This window comes from Typha latifolia, chromosome 6 (genome assembly GCF_019914945.1).
Source record: "Typha latifolia isolate L0001 chromosome 6, TyphaL0001v2, whole genome shotgun sequence".
NCBI lineage: Eukaryota > Viridiplantae > Streptophyta > Magnoliopsida > Poales > Typhaceae > Typha > Typha latifolia.
The window spans coordinates 11477586-11497107 of NC_133091.1; the positions used below are offsets into that span (position 1 = coordinate 11477586).

At 38.6% G+C, this 19522-nt stretch overlaps 3 protein-coding genes and 1 non-coding gene across 5 annotated transcripts; 3 read left to right on the plus strand and 1 right to left on the minus strand.

Annotated features, from left to right (window-relative positions):
- The first annotated feature begins 42 nt into the window (after positions 1-42).
- Positions 43-116, plus strand: TRNAI-AAU (transfer RNA isoleucine (anticodon AAU)). The gene has a single exon. It is a non-coding gene; the product is annotated as a tRNA-Ile (tRNA).
- Positions 117-803: 687 nt separating this feature from the next.
- Positions 804-4882, minus strand: LOC140791345 (uncharacterized). 2 transcript variants are annotated; one of them, XM_073141878.1, is made up of 7 exons: positions 4251-4882; positions 2424-2504; positions 1885-1999; positions 1759-1799; positions 1551-1640; positions 1361-1462; positions 804-1221 (listed from the first exon to the last, which is right to left on the minus strand). In XM_073141878.1, the coding sequence occupies exons 1-7, from the start codon at positions 4836-4838 to the stop codon at positions 1039-1041; spliced, it is 1200 nt and encodes a 399-aa protein (XP_072997979.1). In that variant the 5' UTR covers positions 4839-4882; the 3' UTR covers positions 804-1038. The 2 variants fall into 2 exon arrangements, with proteins under 2 accessions (XP_072997979.1, XP_072997980.1); XM_073141879.1 differs by having other exon boundaries at positions 1759-1803; positions 1925-1999; positions 4251-4880.
- A 4269-nt stretch (positions 4883-9151) lies between these two features.
- LOC140791321 (serine/threonine-protein kinase AtPK2/AtPK19-like) lies at positions 9152-14650 on the plus strand. Its single transcript, XM_073141843.1, has 7 exons — positions 9152-9257; positions 10716-11650; positions 13047-13129; positions 13225-13345; positions 13435-13608; positions 13966-14073; positions 14159-14650. Exons 2-7 carry the CDS (start codon positions 10991-10993, stop codon positions 14450-14452), a joined length of 1440 nt encoding a protein of 479 aa, XP_072997944.1. The 5' UTR covers positions 9152-9257; positions 10716-10990; the 3' UTR covers positions 14453-14650.
- A 1040-nt stretch (positions 14651-15690) lies between these two features.
- On the plus strand, positions 15691-19073 carry LOC140790613 (receptor-like protein kinase FERONIA). The gene has a single exon (XM_073140756.1). The coding sequence runs from the start codon at positions 16150-16152 to the stop codon at positions 18808-18810; it is 2661 nt and encodes an 886-aa protein (XP_072996857.1). The 5' UTR covers positions 15691-16149; the 3' UTR covers positions 18811-19073.
- Positions 19074-19522: the final 449 nt, after the last annotated feature.

Consider the following 19522-nt stretch of genomic DNA (forward strand, 5'->3'; position numbering starts at 1 on the left):
TTAATAAAACTGTTAATAAAACTTTTGGAACATTCACAACCTGGCCTATTAGCTCAGTTGGTTAGAGCGTCGTGCTAATAACGCGAAGGTCGCAGGTTCGAGACCTGCATGGGCCATCTAGCTTTTTAACCTTTTCTTTTCATTTAGCTTTAAAGGATTAATTATATTTTAACCCTCAACTATCATTCCGAATCAATTTTACCACCTTAAGAAATATATGTATATCCTCTGAATTATCTAATTATCACAAAGTCCCTAAGTTAGAAATTAAAAAAAAATTAAAAGATTAGCTAACTAATTAGATGGACAAAAATATTTTTTTCTATCCTATTATAAGTAGATTTTAAAATAATTAGAGAATATCAATTTAGAATTTAATATTTAGAGAAATTATTATAAAGACCACTAAAGGAGATAGAAATGATATAGAAGAAAAGCAATAATACTTTTATCTATTTATTAAATTAGTTTAGTTTTTAAGATTATTTCTATCAAAAAATTTAATAAAACATTTATGAAAGAGTTTTGGCAATATAAATAGACAAATTGGGAGGCATGTGTGTCTACATATTGTGTAAAAGTGAGAGCAACAGCTATAGTTAAGATGGCCAAAATATAATTAACTCTTGAATAATTAGGGTACGAATTCGACTTCGGACATGTATCCTTGTAAATAACATAATATCTTTGTAATGTCCTTGTAAATAACACAATATCCTACTTAACAGAAGCAAAAGTGTAATATCTTAAAAGATGGTGAATAGTATTGGACATGAAAAAGAAGAAGAATTACTTACAGAGACTGAGCACTATAATTGCTCCAAACAAGAGCATTTTGAGAGGGCGATTAGAATGTCTACAAGGGCAATGCAATAACTTACAATGGTAGAACATCTTAAAAAGGAAACTGCCTGCTGATAACATTACTTATCGACATGCTATATTCAAGCTATTACATTTACATCAAACAGTGGTATGCTAAAAAAAAGAAGAGAAAAAGAAATAATAATCAAAGTATAAGATTGTGACATTGTCTCGTCAGTAATCCATTGGAAGCTCCCAATCATCCTCTATATCCCTCATTTTCCTACGGAACTTTCTGCCACCAGATCTTTCGCCACTGCTTTGCCGCTCGACAGGCCAAGATCCTCTCTTTCCAAATTCAGAGTCCTCATGCATCTGATTTTCAGGCCCATGCATATTTTGAGTATTCCATATGCCCTACGGTTAGCAAAATAAACACAATTTAGAAAATAAAGCAAACTAGGAGTTCATTAAAATCTAAAATGCTGATTTTTCGAGGTGAGCATTACATTTTTCATGTCATTTTTAATTGGTGAAGTTATATATATATATATACCTTCGTTAACCTTTGGACTCGAGAAACAGCACTTTCATGCACTACAACTGTGTCAGACACTACTTCAAGCACATCTTCGACAAATAAGCAGTATGTGCTCACCTGCAAGAAAGAAACAGTGATGTTACATTAAGATGCAGCATAAGATCAACAGGCTCATATATGAGAAAGAGGGCATTTTCCAATTTACCAAACTAGATGGGATAATGGAAAATCCAAATGAATCAAGCTCGAGCGACTCCACATATCCGGAGTTTATGTTAAAAGTGTAACCACGGACCTTCATAGCAGAAGACAATTTATACGAAACAATGATTCAGAGAAAAGAGTAAATTCCACATACGAAAGATGTGAAAGTCATAATGATTTCACCCAATGTGTCCAAAATAGAAACTAACCTTACCAACGTTGCGCCTACCTGAAGTAACAACACTGTATCCTACCTAACAAACAATAATTAATAAGCATTTTTTAGATAATCAGTGACAGAAGACTTAAAAGGAAAAAATATAATTCTCATGCACCAATGAAGTCAATCAAATTGGATGAAGCCAAACGCCATACCAAACTGTCAAGCCCAATCATTTTAAATTCATTTTCTATCACACTCTCGTCTTGGACAAGCACAACATCGCCCACCTACAAAAATAATAAAGTTTAATATCATCGGAATGTTAATAGTACATTAGCATCAAGTGAATAAAAGCAGAAATGAAAACATGACTACTAGAATGAAAATTCAGAAAGAAAAGATGACAATAATTCACATGTAAGAATCAGAAGCCAGCATGTAGATGTTAAAGTTTACATTATGATTGATCACTAAGAACAGAAGCGGTATTAACTATTAAGCCTGCTAGGTATTCCATTCTCTGAATCAGCTTATATCAGTAATTGAAAGAAGTCATAGATGTTAATAATGATGACAATCAAAAGGTTACTGCAACAGGACAGCATACATTTCAGCAGAAGAAAGCTCAGAAGACTACAACTCAGAAGGAAAGAAAGATAAGTCACTATGAAGAATTGAAGATTATCGGCAAACATCTGAAAACAGTTCTACCTGGCATATATCCTCAAGAAGGAATTTCTCAATTTCTCCTGAGAGCAAATTTGGCCTCACTTCAACCAAAGCCACAACCCACTGCATAAAAATGGCACTAATCAAGAAATAAGTTACAGAGCCTCAGGGAGAAGGGTAGCAGTAATTTATTAGCTCGTCTTAAGTAATTGACTGCAAAGAAGTTACGTGTTATGTATGAATGAGTAAGCCTTCCAAATATCATACTGAAAAGGAGATAGAGTCATGCATATACAGAGAACTTTGCCAAGAATCATTGTCAAACATTGCAGCTCTCAATGTAATTCTACCCAAAAAAGATTTAGATATACCGATATAGTTGAGTCACATTGCAAGGGGCAAGGGCACTAATTCCACTTATAGGTTCAATTTGAGCAAACTTGAGATTAGTGCCAAGGAAAGGCTGATGAAATTAAAGGAAGAAAGTGAAAAGAAGCAACAAAGACACCAACTGAGTAGTATCATGATACTATCATTCTCAATACTTTGAAAAGAAAAATTAATTAATATCCTAATGTGAATGATCCATGTTAAAGGTTTGATATGCATTATCGGTATGTTATTTAACATCTTCAACTTTTGAGTCAATTGGTTATGTAACATGGTAGCAAAGCCTGGTTTTCTACAGTCTAAAGTTCAAATTTCATTTAGCCTCATCTAATTCCTATTTTCTATCATCTATTCTCATCTGGTGTAGAGGTTGCACCGTCTATTGTCTTTCATCTATCAAATTGCGGTATATAGAGGCCATATATTAGGGGGCATGTTAAATATTAGATATGCATTATTAACATGTTATCTAACAGATTAGGTTTTTTAATCAACTAGTTATCTAATAATGCAAACTTTTAATATACATAGTATGCAAAGAGAAAAACCATAAATATTTCATCCATCTTATAGAAAATCAAATGGTTAAAGAAAAGTGGGAGGAAGAGAAAATGACAGTTCCTCTCAGATATAGAGTTGTTTCCTGATAAACAAATAAATGCACCTACATTTTGACTGAAAAAACTAAATAAGTGCATCTGTTTTTATCGTAATAAACATTACACGGTGAAAGGAATGAAACAGCATGGAGGAGGAAAAAGGAAATGATATCTAGTCACTAACAGGTGGAATACCTATATCAGATCATAGATAGTGATACATAGAGGAAGCTTTCTGCAAGTCTTGACCACAATAAACACAAACAGCATTTCAGAGCATAAAGATGAATATGCCAATATAAGATGAGATATACTATGTCATCGAATACTCAATATGCTAACTAAACATGCATCAGAGGGTCTAATATTCACGAGGAATGTAAGCAGGTTTTGTGAACGTGCCTGAGATAGAGTTGTTTAGGTGTACTTCATTGTTAGCATTTAGACAAACCGTCTTTCAATCTATTTGGTGAATGGGTAGGGGTTTGATCTTCTTTTACTGCATTCCTCTAGTATATGTAATAGCTTAATAATTATGAAATTCACCAGAAAATATTTCATCAATATGATGTCACATACCTTCAACACCAAATAAAACGAAGAAATATATCATCAGGGTCAATATGCCTCATATTTTAGCAATATAAACTTTTAGATATTGTTTAAGATATAAAAGATTAGATCGATCATTCTCTATTATCTTAAGCTCTTAAAGAAGATGCTGAGTTGCTGTGGTACCGTTGATTAATGTATGAAACTACTGCCCACTTAATTCAAATCCGTGCCATTGGCATGTAAAATTTCTCTAGCTCAGACTTAAGGGTCAATTTTTGCAGAAGATGGTGATTTAACTGATACATATATTAAAAAAATCGCTTACCAATCTGGTGTCCACCCAGAGCTGTGAAACGAAACCCAAGCTCCGAGCTGATCGAATGCTAATTACCTGCTTCGCCAGCAAGGTCGACCTCTTCACCATCTGCCTTCCACCCTCGATTCTAGACTTCTCGACGATCTCACTCCCCAAGTTCCCGCTCCCTCCTCCTTCCAATGGAATCAATTCCTCCTCCTCCTCCCCCTCCCCCTTCTCCGAGGCCCTCAAACTCCTCTCCTCCTCCTCCAACTCCCTCTTCAGCTCAGCAAGATCGAAACTTGAAGCATCACTTAGTTCCGCTTCCTGACTAAGACCAATTCCGCCACTCGTCTTCAGATCAAGGAACTCGTCGCTAGAACTCGATCCAACTCGCTTATCTAAGGGCCGCTTAGGGTTTCTAAAAAATCTACCAAGATTGAAACTTCGAGAAGGGAATGCACTTCTCTGTAGGTTGAGATGTTTAGGTCGAGAAGGACTTGTCGGATGTGGAGGGATTCGGCCATTGATGATTCGAAAGGGAGGAGAAAGCTGTGGTTTTCGAGGTCTGATTCCGAATTCGTGGAGCGAATTGGATAGAGGCGCGCAAGCACGCATCGCTAAACCGGTTTGGAGTCGGATGCTGTCAAAGACGATGAGGTAGTTTTGGTAGAGATTTTATAGGTGGAAAATAGTAGCATTTTTTTTTCTTTTTCTCTTTGAAAGCCCGTTGGCTAATAATTTCAATAATTCTAATCAAGTTTTATGACATATTCAAAGTTAACTCCACTCCCAGTCTCCCACTCACTCAACCATAAACTATTTATCTTAGAATGCAAAAAGTGGATCTCTATGTCACATGAGTTGACTTAAAAAATTCACCCATTTCTAAACCAGCCTAACCATTTAAGATCATTTATTGAAAGAATGGACTTTAGATAATGAAAATAAAGAGAAGATCGAAGTGTAACTTTTGGTATCTAAAGTGTAAATTGTTTGGTAATTATTCTTGGTGAGGAAAGATTGGTGAATGTGAGTTATCTATCCATGAATAAAATCACTTATAATCATAAAATTATAACCAAAACAGCAATAAATTCACTAACTACGGTTTGGCGCATGCTTCTCCCCCCCTGCCTAAAAGGCTTTTATCTCACTGCTATAGGCTAGTTTTCTCTCCATCCCCTCTTTTAAGTGGCTAGGGTAGGAGCAACCCTCTCCGTCTCGTTTCTCTCTTCCTAAACATCTACTTTTGTTTTCTTCTTTCTAAGCCTCTCACTATTCATCTTCATCTCTCTCTTGTCACCATTGTCATTATTGATGCCACATTCATACATTCCTTTCTTTGTCTGTTGCTACCATCCTCTAGCTCACCAATACCATCCCTTCCCTCGCCTTTCACAAGCTCATTTGCCCCCTAGTTCCATCTTGTCGTCGGCCTCTTCCTCGATATGCATGCCCGTCCATACTCTCTCTACCCCCCTTTGATGCTTTCTCATACTCCTCTCCACCCTCTTCTCTGTCAACCTCTGCGTCAAGCTATACTCCACCATCATCCACCTTGCCCAAAAGCCCTCTCGCTATCTTCTTTCACCTTTGTGTCCACGACATCCTCCTCGATCTCAAGCCTTTAACCTTGATTATACTAGGGCCGGTGGGGAATGAAGTTGGAAGTGATTTTTAGTTCCATGTATTATTTCCACATTCCTATTTTTTGCAGGGTCACACTAGCTACATTATTTTAGTGTTATTTGGCCAATGATAATAGTCACTTTTTATATTTAGTATCAGTTCCAACACCATAATACATTAAAAAAATATTAGTCAAGAAGATTAGATTATGTGCACCTAACTTCGGGGTTATACGTTCTTTTAACATTTTTCTGTTAGATATATTAGACCTTGATTATAAGAGACTAGATAATTATAGGAGATAGACTTCAATTTAAAATTAGTTTTTTTATATATTATCAAATTTTAGTTTAAATTAATTTTAAACTAATGAGAAATAATCTAAGAGATAGAATTTAATTATATTTTTATGAAGTTAACTATAAAATGATATTAATACTATTATTCTAATATATATATTACTCGAGTATATATAGTGTTATCAAGCTTACGAGCGGCTCTGGCTTGGCTCAAGCTTGGCTTGGCTGAAGGTTGAGTCCTACTCGGCTTGGTCAGAGCTGAGCCGATCTCGAGCCGCTAAAATCGGCTCGAAATTAATATCGAGCTAAGCCTAAGCTGGAGCTAGCTCGATAGACTTGATATAAAAGGGGTGAGATGAACCCCAATCCCCAAATCTTTACCTCCTCCGCAGTCGTAATGTGTTGGTGTCACCTCGGCCTCTTTCGCCAAGCCATTGTCGATGTGCCGCCTCCTCGCCGCTGTGCCACCTCCTTCTCCTTTGGCAGCGGCAAGCAGCCGTGGTGCCCCACGTCCTCCTCCTCCTTCTTCTTCTTTTTCTTTAGCTCGACTTGGGCTCGATCCGGCTTAGTCTAGCTCAATCTTGCTTGGCTTGAATAAGGCTTGATGTTAGACTCATTTCAGGTTCAAGCTCAGCTCAGGCTCAGCTCGAGTTGAGATGAGCCGAGCCTGAGCTCAATTTTAAGGCTCGAAATTAATTTCGAGCCAAACCTGAGCTGGAGTTGGCTCACTCAGGCTCGCTTGTTTACACCCCTAGGTATATATGTGTTTTATTTGATAAACTATTAAAGTAATATAACTATTAAAAAAACATGAAGGGTATACATATAAATATAAAATTTTAAAAATATATACATAAATAAATAATAGTCTATATGCAAAGAACTTATTGAATAGTGCTGACTTAGAAATTACAATTTAGAAATAAATATTCACAAGTTTAACCGGTTATAGGACTTAAATTTTTTAATGTTCCTATGATGCAATTAAGCATATCAATTGTTAGATCTAGCTTTATCTTAAGATAGGAAGGGTATAGAAGAAGAGCTCATCTTTCTAAGGTAAAGAGAGATATAAAGATTAATATACCTAAGGATATAATAGGAACAAATTTCCTAAGGATATAATAGGAACAAATTTTAGTCCAATGACCAGTTCAACAGGTTATTACTTATTTTTAAATTATAATTTCTAAGTCAATACTATTTAATAAGTTATTTTTCATATAGACCCTTAATTTTTTTATTTAACTATATATATCTTTTTAAATTTCATATTTATATGTATACATTTTCCCTTATTTTTTTGACAATTATATTATCTTAGTAATTTATCGAGTAAAAGACAAATATTATGAGAATGAGAATAAGAGTTTTTATATATTTTTTATAGTTAACTTGATAATAAATTAATTAAATTCTATCTCTTCGATTATTTTTCAATTACTTATATATATATATATGTGTGTGTGTGTGTCTTATTAGTTTAAAATTAATTTAAGTTAAAATTTGATAACACATAGAGATATAGAATTAAATTTAAATTGAAGTCTATCTCCTATAAACATAAAGAATCAATTTTTAATTGTGTATAGGGGTGTAAATGAGTTGAGTCTGAACGAGCCAGCTTTAGTTCAGGCTCGGCTCGAAATTAATTTCGAGCACTCTAAAGATGTTTAGGCTCGGCTCAACTCAAGCCAAGCCAGACCAAGCCTGACGTAAAGCCCAAGCCGAGCCCAAGCTTGGTTAGAGAAGGAGGAGGCGGTGGCTTGCTGAGGCCAGAGAAGGAGGATGAGGACGAGGAGGACAATGAGGAGGGAGCCGATAAAGAGAAGACGACGATGGCTTATTGATAGAGGACAATGAGGCCAGATGAGGAGGTGAAGGAGGAGACAGCGGGGCAATGACTTGTCGATGAAGGATGAGGAGATTGGATGAAAAGTGAAGGAGGACGAGGATGAGGAGGCGACAGCAAAGAAGGAAGATAATGAGGCAGTAGAGGAGGCCGACGTCGTGGTCGAGGCCAAGCTGATGGAGGAGGAGGCCACTAGAAGAGAACATATGAGCTGATTGATGGAGGAGGAGCATGGAGAGGAAATGAGGAGAAAATTGGGTGTTGGGTTTATTGAGATTTTTTTATTAGATTTAGGGTTAGGATTAGATAGGGATATGATAATAATAACCATTGGATCAAAAATCTAATGGTTATAAATATGTTTATATATAGATATATATTAGTAATGAGTATTTTATTTAAATGAGCCGATCAAGCCGAGCCTGAATGAGCCGACTCCAACTTAGGCTCAGCTCTGTTTGGCTCATGTCAGTTTGAGCTTCCACCGAGCCGAGCTCGAGCCGCTCGTTTATTTTGACACCCCTAATTGTGTAGTATTAAGTGATATCTTTTATAATCAAGACCTAATCGTATTTATTATAATTATATTTAAGAGAGAGAAATCTTAATAAAAGAAAAGAACATGTAATTTGAAAGTTAGACGCACATAATATGATATTCTTAATTAATATGCTCTTTATTTTATATAACCGGTTTCGAATACTAAAACTGACTACTATATTATTAGAATTATAAATTTTAAAGGGGCATTAAAGTAGTATTTGCCTAGTTTAGATCACGAGGGGGACTGGGGGAGGGAGGTAAAAGTCGTGCTTAATGTATCACTCTGCTTACCCTTTGTTAATGATCAGATAATTATTAATGGATTAATTAATTACTTATCCAACTGCAACTTGCTCGAGGTGTCATTATAATTATGTGACTGTCATTAGCTTAACATTATTCGTATGCGTGATCTCGTAACCGCGTATTGATCCCCGAAACCCACGATTAAGCTTTTAAGATTACCTCCCTGCAACCACGCTGACCGGCGAATCGTGTCCGCACGTCTGAATCCGACGGCGCAGAATTGTTCCCTCGCGCGTTACGTGGGCCCCGGTCTTCCCAACCAATCCTGTTTCATAGCGCGATGTGGTTTCGAATCCACCAGTCGGACATCGACACGTGCCGTGTTCGCAGATCGTGTACAAGACCTAGCGAGACGAGCCCCTTCGAGGAATCCCGCTGCTCCGATCCGATTGTCCTCCTTCCAAGGTGAGGGAGTTCTCGTTCTTCTCTTCTAGCGATTTTTGATTTGGTTTCGCAATAATGTATGATGCTAGGATTAGGGTTTGGGTCGCGAATCGGGATTCCGTGGGATCGGAAAGCCCCTCGAATTAGTTAGATCTGCGAGAGATATGCTGTGATTCTATTCATACTAACATAATATTGATCTTTCTGCCCTTTGTTTGTTGATCTCTTCTTCAAATGTGCTGTATTATCTTTTACGGTTTGGCGAATATATTTTACGGTCCGATTTGGGAGCTGTGAGTAGGGTGATGTTATTCTCCACATCCAATTGCCACAAGAATTGTTCTTCTATCTCCTTTGTCGGTAGATCTTGTTTGCTTTCTTTTCAACACAAGGAAAGTTGAGTGTTTTTTGTTGAAATCTTGCGAGTGAAATCAAGGGATCAGATATCATCGATGTAAGAATCAGAACTAGTTATCCTAAAGGTGTGAGTTTTGTTTTGGGAGAATGGCTCAAAGGTTGGATTTGAACATACAGTCATGTATCTGAAAGCTAATAAGGACGATGGGAAAGAAACATATGTTTGCGAGGTTATCCATAATTTTATAAATAGAGCGCAAAATATGTAGGGTCCTAAAAGTAAATATCGATATGCAACTACTTAGTACATTTTATGCTGTATAGAGAGCATCTTGAAGCCTCGTTAAACCATCTATTTTGATCTTTAAACTTATTAAATCATTTATTATACTGATTAATAACTAAGATAATTGAAAAAAGCTATTTCAATTTTTTATGCCTTTTAAATAATAGTTCATAATTTAGCCTTGTGGATCTTCAGATTGCCTGGTCCCTCATTGATTTAGCACCTATTAATTCCACTAGTATAACCAAAATGCTATCAGATAGCCAAAAGTGTCTAAATAAATGGCTAGTTAGTGCTATTTACTTGGACAAGTTCAAATACCATTATTTTATCTTGATCTCATCCGCTTTTCACTCTTCAGTCATTGTTGAGTTTATTTGTCTTGAGTCTTGACTTTTGACTTTTGTTGGCATATGTAAGCATAGTTAATCTTATTAGCATTTTCCACTTGTACCCAAACACAACATGATATGTGTCGTTTTTAGGTTGTGTTGCAAATTCTCCTTTTGGTTCAACATTTCTTTTCACAACATTAAAGTGCCCAGGATATGCTTAATCCCACTTCAGTTTCTTAGTGCACAAGGATTTCCAACATGGTTGAACCATAAATTTGGAAGTGATCATCAAAGATGATATATAACCTATGGGGCCATGGGGGTCATTAGAAGAACTACAGTCAAGATATTTTAATTATGCCTCTTTCTTCAGATATTAGACATTTTAGTTTATAAAGACCACAACACTGTTGTTCTTACTATGTTTGACATAATGCCACTTTTATCGTCACTAAGTTTTTCTAAAGAATTACATTAATTGTTATTCTGTTTTTCCCCCAGAGCTCTAGATAACTTGATATTCATGAGTTCAAAAAGCACTGTGGCATCTTGTGTTTCCTGTTCCTCGGGAAACAAGGGAAACTTCCAGAATTTGGCTTTCTTGCTTCCAGGATTCCTTGGAACTCTTGTTGTCTACGTAAACTTCCACTTATTTAAGGCCATTGTTAGAAATCCATCTTCATCAGTTGTTTTGGGGACTTGTGGAGGGAGCCAGCTTTAGCTGGAAGAGCAAACATAAAGCTAAACATCATCCAATCTGCTTAGCATCTGAAGATATGGTTTCCTCTCAGATATCTACTCTGAACACAACCCATTGCCGCAAATCCTTCAGGAGACAGATTCTTCTTCCTGTGGGGCCCCTTAATGTTGTAACCTCTGACAATGTTGAGTTTGACTTTTCTGATGTTTTTGGTCCTGCCCCAGTTCAAGCTTCGATTGAGGTGAATGTTGTGGCATCTGAGAGTTCCACACCTGCTTCACATTTAAATGATGAAGTTTATGATGACCCAATGGTGATTCATAATCGGTCTCACTCTCTGGTAGGACCCACAGCTCGTGTTAGTCAATCCTTGAAACCCAGGAAGCTCATACTACATGAAACTGACGCCTCACTGGAACTTGAAGAATGTTCCCTTGGAGAGACAGAAAAAGATCAAGGGGCATCACTCTGCTATGCTGAAAAGCTTGATAGTAAATCTGAGAAGAATGAAGGTCTAGGACTTGATGACTTTGAAGTTATGAAGCTTGTCGGCCAAGGGGCATTTGGAAAAGTCTATCAGGTGAGGAAGAAAGGAACTTCTGAAATATATGCCATGAAGGTTATGAGGAAGGATAAGATTATGGAGAAGAACCATGCTGAATACATGAAAGCTGAGAGAGATATATTGACAAAAGTTGATCATCCTTTCATAGTCCAGCTGAGATACTCTTTCCAGGTTTGATGTCTTTGTGAAATCATTCTCCCTGTACTTGAATTGATAACAAGTAGAGATCTTTCATATTGTTGTAGTATAGGTTGATGCTTGGTGTTTGCATTGGTGTATTTCTTTGTGAATTTGGCATTTATCATTCTGTAGATTTCCTTTATGGATGTATGAGATAGGTTGCTATTTTGTACAAACTGTAACATCTTACTTGACATGCAATATTTCCTAAAGCCAGATTTGATGCGACACAAGTATTGTGCTACACTAAAGAATTAAATATGATCTGTAAACTCATATTTGCTTATAGTTATGTGCTTTTCCTAGAGACGGAGAATTAACAATGTAAACTTTATCTTCTTGTCTGTTTGCATCTCTTATGATCTGTGAGCTCATCTTTGTTTATTGTTAAGTACTGTTCCTAGAGAAAGGAGAATAAAAAATAAAAAAACCTTATGTTCTTGGCTGTTTGCATATCTTGCCTGTTATTGCTCGCTAAATGTTTTCCTATGGCACCTTTTCACCACATAAGAATAGTCTACAGATAATGTAAATGATCTCTCAGTATTTGGCCATATCCTATCAAATAACCATATTGCTTTTGCCTTTCTTCTAAATGTATTAAACCATTGCTTTCTTGAAACATTGGCAAGTCTAACAATCATTCAACTTTTTACTCATGATACTGATCTTGATTTATTTACTGGTGACTTCTTGTTCTTAACAGTTAATGCTTAATATAATTGGTGTGTTATGCCTCAAAATAGCAAAGGATTAGATTATCTAGGGAAAATGATTGCCGAAAGATTCTTCATTTTGAAAAATGAAAGAGGAACGAAGAAAGCAGAACATATTAGGAGTAGGAGGTAGAAGGATATAATTTAAAAGATTGTCTTGGTGCTCAACTTCCTTGATATGCTCTTAAATTCAATATCTTACATATATTTGCATAAAAGTTAAAAAAGCCCACATTCCGAGTTCCAACCTGTCAGTTTGACTCGTTTCTAGGAATTCCACTTGGTTTCTGATTAGTCGTGCCTTGGCTTATGCATCTATCAAGAAAGTGTGCAAAACCCATGAGCTAGCGCACATCTTAAAGTAGATAGCATGTTGTCTAGAACCATAATTAATTATTCAGGTTTATGCCCAGTAGTTCTGTTTTGCAAATTGCAAATCACTAAATGCAATCAACAGATATTACCTAAAGCAGACCACTGTGATCAAAGATTAGGAAATATTTCCTTCAAGCACATTACATTCACTAAGTAGGACCTGACCATATTAAGATGTCTATGCACTCATATTTAGATTTTATATTTCTGCAAGGATGATATTAACATCCACTAGATGATATCTAAGTACATGTCAAGGCACTCTTGCAATTACTTCATCCTACTTTACCTTGCAGACAAAGTATCGTCTCTACCTTGTGCTGGACTTTACAAATGGGGGACACTTATTTTTTCAGCTCTATCATCATGGTTTATTCAGGTTAGTCCAGCAAGATTAGTTCCGGATAGTTCTTTTGGATTTTTTGTGCATTAACTCACTCGATTGATCTAGAAAGTTAACAACATTTTTAACAGAGAGGATCTTGCACGCTTATATACTGCTGAAATAGTGTCTGCTGTATCCCATCTCCATGCAAGTGGTATTATGCATAGGGACCTCAAGCCTGAGAACATTCTTTTGGATGCCGATGGCCATGTAAGAATATTTGGTCATGCGGCCAGCTTTTCTTTGCCCCCCTGGTGCAATTGTTTAACATCTGTTTGATATGTTCTCCTTCTCATTAGGCCATGTTGACTGACTTTGGGCTGGCAAAGGAATTCAATGAAAATACTAGATCAAACTCAATGTGTGGGACAGTGGAGTACATGGCTCCAGAAATTATCCTTGGAAAGGGCCATGATAAGGCTGCTGACTGGTGGAGTGTAGGAATCCTATTGTTTGAAATGCTTACTGGCAAGGTGAGTCTCTTCTCTATTATCACAATTTGAGAAATATCAACAGGACTCATTCAAAATCTCCACATAATAAGAAGCTTCTTTAAGATATCCATTCCCAGTCTTTGTGTAAATGATATTCACGGGAAAGTCAGGATTGCAGTTATTAGTAGAAATTCCTATTTTGTTATGTTGGTCTAGCTAGATATTTGGGCTGGTAAGTTCTCCATATTAGGAAAACCCAATAGATTTTTTCTTCTTCTAAACTTTTTACATTCATATATTTCCGGCCACTTTGCATATGTAGGTTTAGATGTAAGAAACATGCACAGTAGCCCTTCTCATGCTTGTTCTCACATTTCTTTTCATATTTTCCTGCAGCCACCATTTTTTGGCGGCAATAGGGAAAAAGTTCAGCAAAAAATAGTGAAGGACAAAATAAAGCTACCGGCATTTTTGTCATCTGAAGCTCACTCTCTTTTAAAAGGCGTAAGTTTCCTGGCATCAGTCCATACTTTTTTACGTTTATTATACAAGATATTCTTAGACACTCCTATTTATTCTCTTCCCCCAGTTGCTGCACAAAGAAGCTAGCAAAAGGTTGGGCAGTTGTTCTAGCAGCAGCAATGAGATAAAGAATCATAAGTGGTTCAAATCAATTAATTGGAGGAAACTAGAGTGCCGGCAGATCCAGCCAAGTTTCCGGCCAAATGTTGCTGGCAAGAACTGCATTGCCAATTTCGACGAGTGTTGGACCAGCATGCCGTTGTCGGTTTCTCCAGTACCCAGCCCAGTTGCTGGAGACAGTAACTTCCTAGGATTCACTTACGTGAGGCCTGCCCCCTTTCTTCAGAAGCCTAGTCCTTGAAGATGGTGAGACTTTATTTATGGGAATGGGGTTGTGGAATTAGTTGCAGTCAAGAGGAGTTGCTCTTTAAGCCAATGTAATTTTCAACCTGTTATGTAGCTTATGTATGCTTTACTTTTAGTGTTCTATGTTTGTACTAGTGACTCTCCAAGAGAACATTAGGTTCATATATGACACTCCAGTTTCGAACTATTTTAATCTGCATTCTTCTCTGTTAATCTTCGTTGTAGTCAGTTTATCTGATGGTTGATAACGTCAAAAGTTTCTGACAACGTTGCTAGGCGATATATTATGAGTCCTATTGTTAGTCATAGGCAGAATAAAAAATTAACATTTCTCGATATATAAATTAAATAATTATATCAATCTTTTTCAAAAGATAGACTATGACCGAGTACAAATTACATAATATATGGCTACATGAAGAGTTTTTTTTCTTAAATAAACAGATAATATAATATTAATTTCATTTACTGAAGATTTTCTTAGGAGAGGAGAGTTGTGGGTGGAGCTTTAGATCCTTGGAATTCTAATTAAATATACAAACTCAGTCCAAATTTATTATTTCAGGGAGGCGCAGTTGAATTTGTCCAAAGCCCTTGAACTCGGATCTTATTGGGTCTAAAAGGATCCGTAACCCATTAAGGCCGACCCAATAAGATACTCAGGTCCCCGCCTCTCCTAGTTGTTTAGCAGTATAGCCTTTGACCATGACCAACCGCCTCTCCTCTCCTGTCAGACAAACTCCCCTCTCCTTGCCAGTTGCCATCCAAATTCAATCCCTCTAACAGCCGCGCACGTTAGTGAACCCACCGCCGGGACCACTAATCAATCAGGGATGCCGTCGGCCCCACCCCTCCGCGTCTCACAATCCGACGTCCCATATCGGGCCACGTAGTGTATACCAACACCACGGCGGGCCCCACATCTAGGCTGTAAACGGCTGGCCTGTGGATGTTCCCAGCTCGTTTCAATTCAAGGGCAGCTTCTCCGTAACATTAACTAAACTTCTTTTTAATCACATTAAATTAAGGGGATTTTTCCATGTACACCCTCCTGAAGTAGATTATTTATTTTTATTTCTCTCTATATTCCAGCAACAAATAATATTTAAAAAAGAAGAAGAAGAGAAGTTCTGGTGAGAACAGAAAAATGTGAGGGGTATATTTGCAAATATCAAAGTGTAGAAGTAAATAACGATATAATAAAGGAAATAAATACAAAAGTTTAGTAGTTGGGTGCACTTAACTCGCTGTTTATTCTTTACTCAATCCCGCGTCTCTCTCTCTCTCTCTCTCTCTCTCTCTCTCTCTCTCTCTCAGCTTCCAGAGCTCTTTTCCTCCTAAGGTAACGCTCCCTTCTCTTCTCCATTTCTCCAATCTAGGGTTTGCTCAATGGATATCTCATAGTTGCTGACTCCATCTTTAGTTTTATTGTCGCATTTTTTTTCCAATTTCTTGGAGCTAATTTCCGCGTTTTCGCTTAGATCTGTGAGTTTTCTCTACTGATTTCAGTTCATGCTCACATTTTTCTGCTATAATTTGTACTCGATCATCGTGCTCTGCTGCCATTTTCCTAGTGGATCCTCTAATCTTGCTGGATCTAGGGTTTCCCTGTTGATCTTCCAGTGGAAACTCTAATCTTCCTTGTGAACTTCATTGTTGCCCCCAAAAGATTCGTTTTTTACTCCATTCCCTATGAAGAACAACCCAGGCTTGCTGTTTATTCTAGTAAGTGCTTTATTTTTTATTTTGCCGGCGATCCGCCTGATCTCGGCAGCCGGAGACAACTCTACCTATGTCCCTAGAGATGACATCCTCTTGAATTGTGGCTCATCGGGCCGGGACAATGACACCGATGGCCGTACGTGGAGTGGTGATGCTGGATCCAAGTACGCGCCCTCGATCAATGGCATCGGCTCTACGGCCCCCTTTCAAGACTCCTCTGTTCCCCAAATCCCTTACTTGACCGCCCGTGTCTTCACCTCCCCATACACATACTCCTTCCCTCTAGGTGCAGGGCACAAGTTTATCCGTCTCCATTTCTACCCCTCGAATTATTCCAACCGTGCTGCATCTGATGCCTTGTTCTCCGTCACTGCCGGCCAGTACACACTTCTTAGTAATTTTAGTGCTTACCAGACTTCTGAAGCCCTCAATTTTGCCTACCTTGTTCGTGAATTCTCTGTCAACGTCTCATCCTCTGGTCTTAACCTCACCTTCACCCCATCCAGTAGCCACGCCAATTCCTATGCCTTTGTGAATGGCATTGAGATTGTCTCAATCCCTGACATCTTCACGATCTCGAATCCTCTCCTGGTCAGTGGCGGGACCCCTACAGTATACCCTGTAGACCAGGACATGGCCCTTCAGACAATGTACCGGCTCAATGTGGGTGGGCAGGCGATCTCCCCAGTGGGAGATTCTGGATTGTATCGCTCATGGGATGATGACTCACCTTACATCTATGGGGCTGGCTTTGGTGTGACATTCTCCAACAACAACAATGTCACCATTGAATATCCAACCACATTGCCGACCTATATTGCCCCAGTAGATGTTTACTCGACTGCACGGTCAATGGGGCCGGATGCCCAAGTCAATCAGAATTATAATCTCACCTGGATCCTTCCGGTGGATGCTGGGTTCACCTATCTTGTGAGGTTTCATTTCTGTGAGATCCAATATCCCATCACCAAAATAAATCAAAGGGTCTTTGACATCTTCCTCAACAACTTGACGGCCCAGGAGGGAGCGGATGTGATTGCTTGGAGTGGTGGAATTGGCATACCTGTGTACGAGGACTACGTTGTCATAACATCAGGATCTGGGTCGATTGATTTGTGGGTTGAGCTTCATCCAGATACTAAATCCAAGCCGGAGTACTATGATTCTATCCTGAATGGGCTTGAGGTCTTTAAGATACAGAATAGCAACAATAGTCTTGCTGGACTCAATCCAGAGCTAATACCGCAGCCAGATGTTGATGTTAACAGAGCTTTGGATAATGGATCCAAGGTTAATATTCCAGCAATTGTTGGTGGAGTTGTCGGTGGTTTTGTTGTTCTTTTGCTTGGGTGTCTCTGCCTGTTCAAAATTTGCAGAGGTAAGAAGGTCGGGAAGGATGCTGGCAGCAGTGATGGGCCTTCTGGTTGGTTGCCTCTCTCCCTATATGGCAATTCTCACTCTGCTGGATCTGCCAAGACAAACACCACTGGAAGCTATGCTTCATCACTGCCTTCTAATCTTTGCCGTCATTTCTCATTTGCGGAGATTCAGGCTGCCACAAATCGCTTTGATGAGGCTCTCCTTCTTGGTGTTGGTGGTTTTGGAAAAGTCTACCATGGAGAAATAGATGGTGGATCAACTAAGGTTGCAATTAAGCGTGGGAACCCATTGTCTGAGCAAGGTATCCACGAGTTCCAGACCGAGATTGAGATGTTGTCGAAGCTGCGCCACCGCCATCTTGTCTCTCTAATAGGTTACTGCGAGGAGAAAAACGAGATGATCCTAGTCTATGACTACATGGCACATGGGACTCTTCGTGAGCACCTATACAAGACGCAGAAACCTCCTCTTCCATGGAGGCAGCGACTTGAGATCTGCATTGGGGCAGCTCGTGGTCTACATTACCTTCACACTGGCGCTAAGCACACCATCATCCACCGTGATGTGAAGACAACTAATATTCTTTTAGACGAGAAATGGGTTGCTAAGGTTTCAGATTTTGGACTTTCAAAGACTGGCCCAACAATGGATCATACCCATGTGAGCACGGTGGTGAAAGGCAGTTTTGGCTATCTAGACCCCGAGTATTTCCGGCGACAGCAGCTCACAGATAAATCTGATGTGTACTCTTTTGGGGTTGTGTTGTTTGAGGTCCTCTGTGCTAGACCAGCACTGAACCCTACACTTCCAAAGGAACAAGTGAGCTTAGCTGAGTGGGCATTGCACTGCCAGAAGAAAGGTATTCTTGATCAAATTGTGGATCCCTTCCTAAAAGGTAAGATTGCTCCTCAGTGCTTCAAGAAGTTTGCAGAGACAGCTGAGAAGTGTGTGGCTGATCAGAGCATCGAGAGACCCTCCATGGGTGATGTCCTGTGGAACCTTGAGTTTGCCCTTCAGCTGCAGGAGAGTGCAGAAGAGAGTGGAAGTATCACTGGTGGGATGTCTGATGAGGGGACACCGCTCATGATGACAGGAAAGAAAGGCCATGATGACCCATCATTGGAATCGAGCACCACGACAGCCACAACCACTACGATGAGCATTGGGGGCCGGAGCGTCGCCAGTGAAGACTCTGATGGGCTAACACCGAGTGCTGTCTTCTCGCAGATCATGAACCCAAAGGGGCGGTGAGATCAAACTGCAGATGAGGCCTCTGTAGTCCTTATAACACGTCATCTATCTTCAACATGGAAATTAAGAGAATGTTGTGATCATTTATCTTCGGTATAGGGACTAGCTCTCTCCGACTTAATCTATTTATTCAGTATATTTGCTTGAGTTTGTGCTGTAAGCTTATTGACCTGTGAAATCTACTGAAGTTTATTCAAGACATTTGGTTTTGGTGTTGTATCTTTACTTGTAATAATATCTTCCAAAAAGAGTTATATTGGTTATGTTCATGATTCACTTAAAGATTTGGTGCATGCTCTGACCTCAGACTGGATAGCTCCAGCTATCCTTCTGTTACCTATGAACTTTGGTCTGTGCTTTTTGAGTATTTTCCATGGAATCCTGTGCATAGGCTATTACTATGACGGTTTGATGATGTGTTGGTCAACCTCAATGTTCCATTGATGTGGAATCTCTTCATTTACATCTCCTCTGGAAATATGCAGGAGTTGTAATATTTCTTTTCTCTATTTCTTTTCTCATCCTGAAACCAACCCTGTTGGCAATTGACTTCACATGTGTGATAAGGCCACTAGGTTTTGTATTAAAATGCGAGTATTTGATCAGTTTCTTCCGTTTTTTTTAGGTAAGCTCTGTCTTGCTCTTGGAGGAGCAGCTGATAGTCTGCAACCCCTACTTCAGGAGGTTGCGGTTGCTTCGACTGGGTCTGCAA

Coding starts and splice junctions, on each gene's coding strand:
- LOC140791345 (XM_073141878.1), bottom strand. CDS start 4,838: ATGCGTGCTTGCGCGCCTCTATCCAATTCGCTCCACGAATTCGGAATC. Junction 1,800..1,884: donor CAATTTGATTGACTTCATTG/GTGCATGAGAAT, acceptor TTTGTTAGGTAG/GATACAGTGTTGTTACTTCA. Junction 1,222..1,360: donor GAGTCCAAAGGTTAACGAAG/GTATATATATAT, acceptor TGCTAACCGTAG/GGCATATGGAATACTCAAAA.
- LOC140791321 (XM_073141843.1), top strand. CDS start 10,991: ATGGTTTCCTCTCAGATATCTACTCTGAACACAACCCATTGCCGCAAA. Junction 13,130..13,224: donor TATCATCATGGTTTATTCAG/GTTAGTCCAGCA, acceptor CATTTTTAACAG/AGAGGATCTTGCACGCTTAT. Junction 14,074..14,158: donor CTCACTCTCTTTTAAAAGGC/GTAAGTTTCCTG, acceptor CTCTTCCCCCAG/TTGCTGCACAAAGAAGCTAG.
- LOC140790613 (XM_073140756.1), top strand. CDS start 16,150: ATGAAGAACAACCCAGGCTTGCTGTTTATTCTAGTAAGTGCTTTATTT.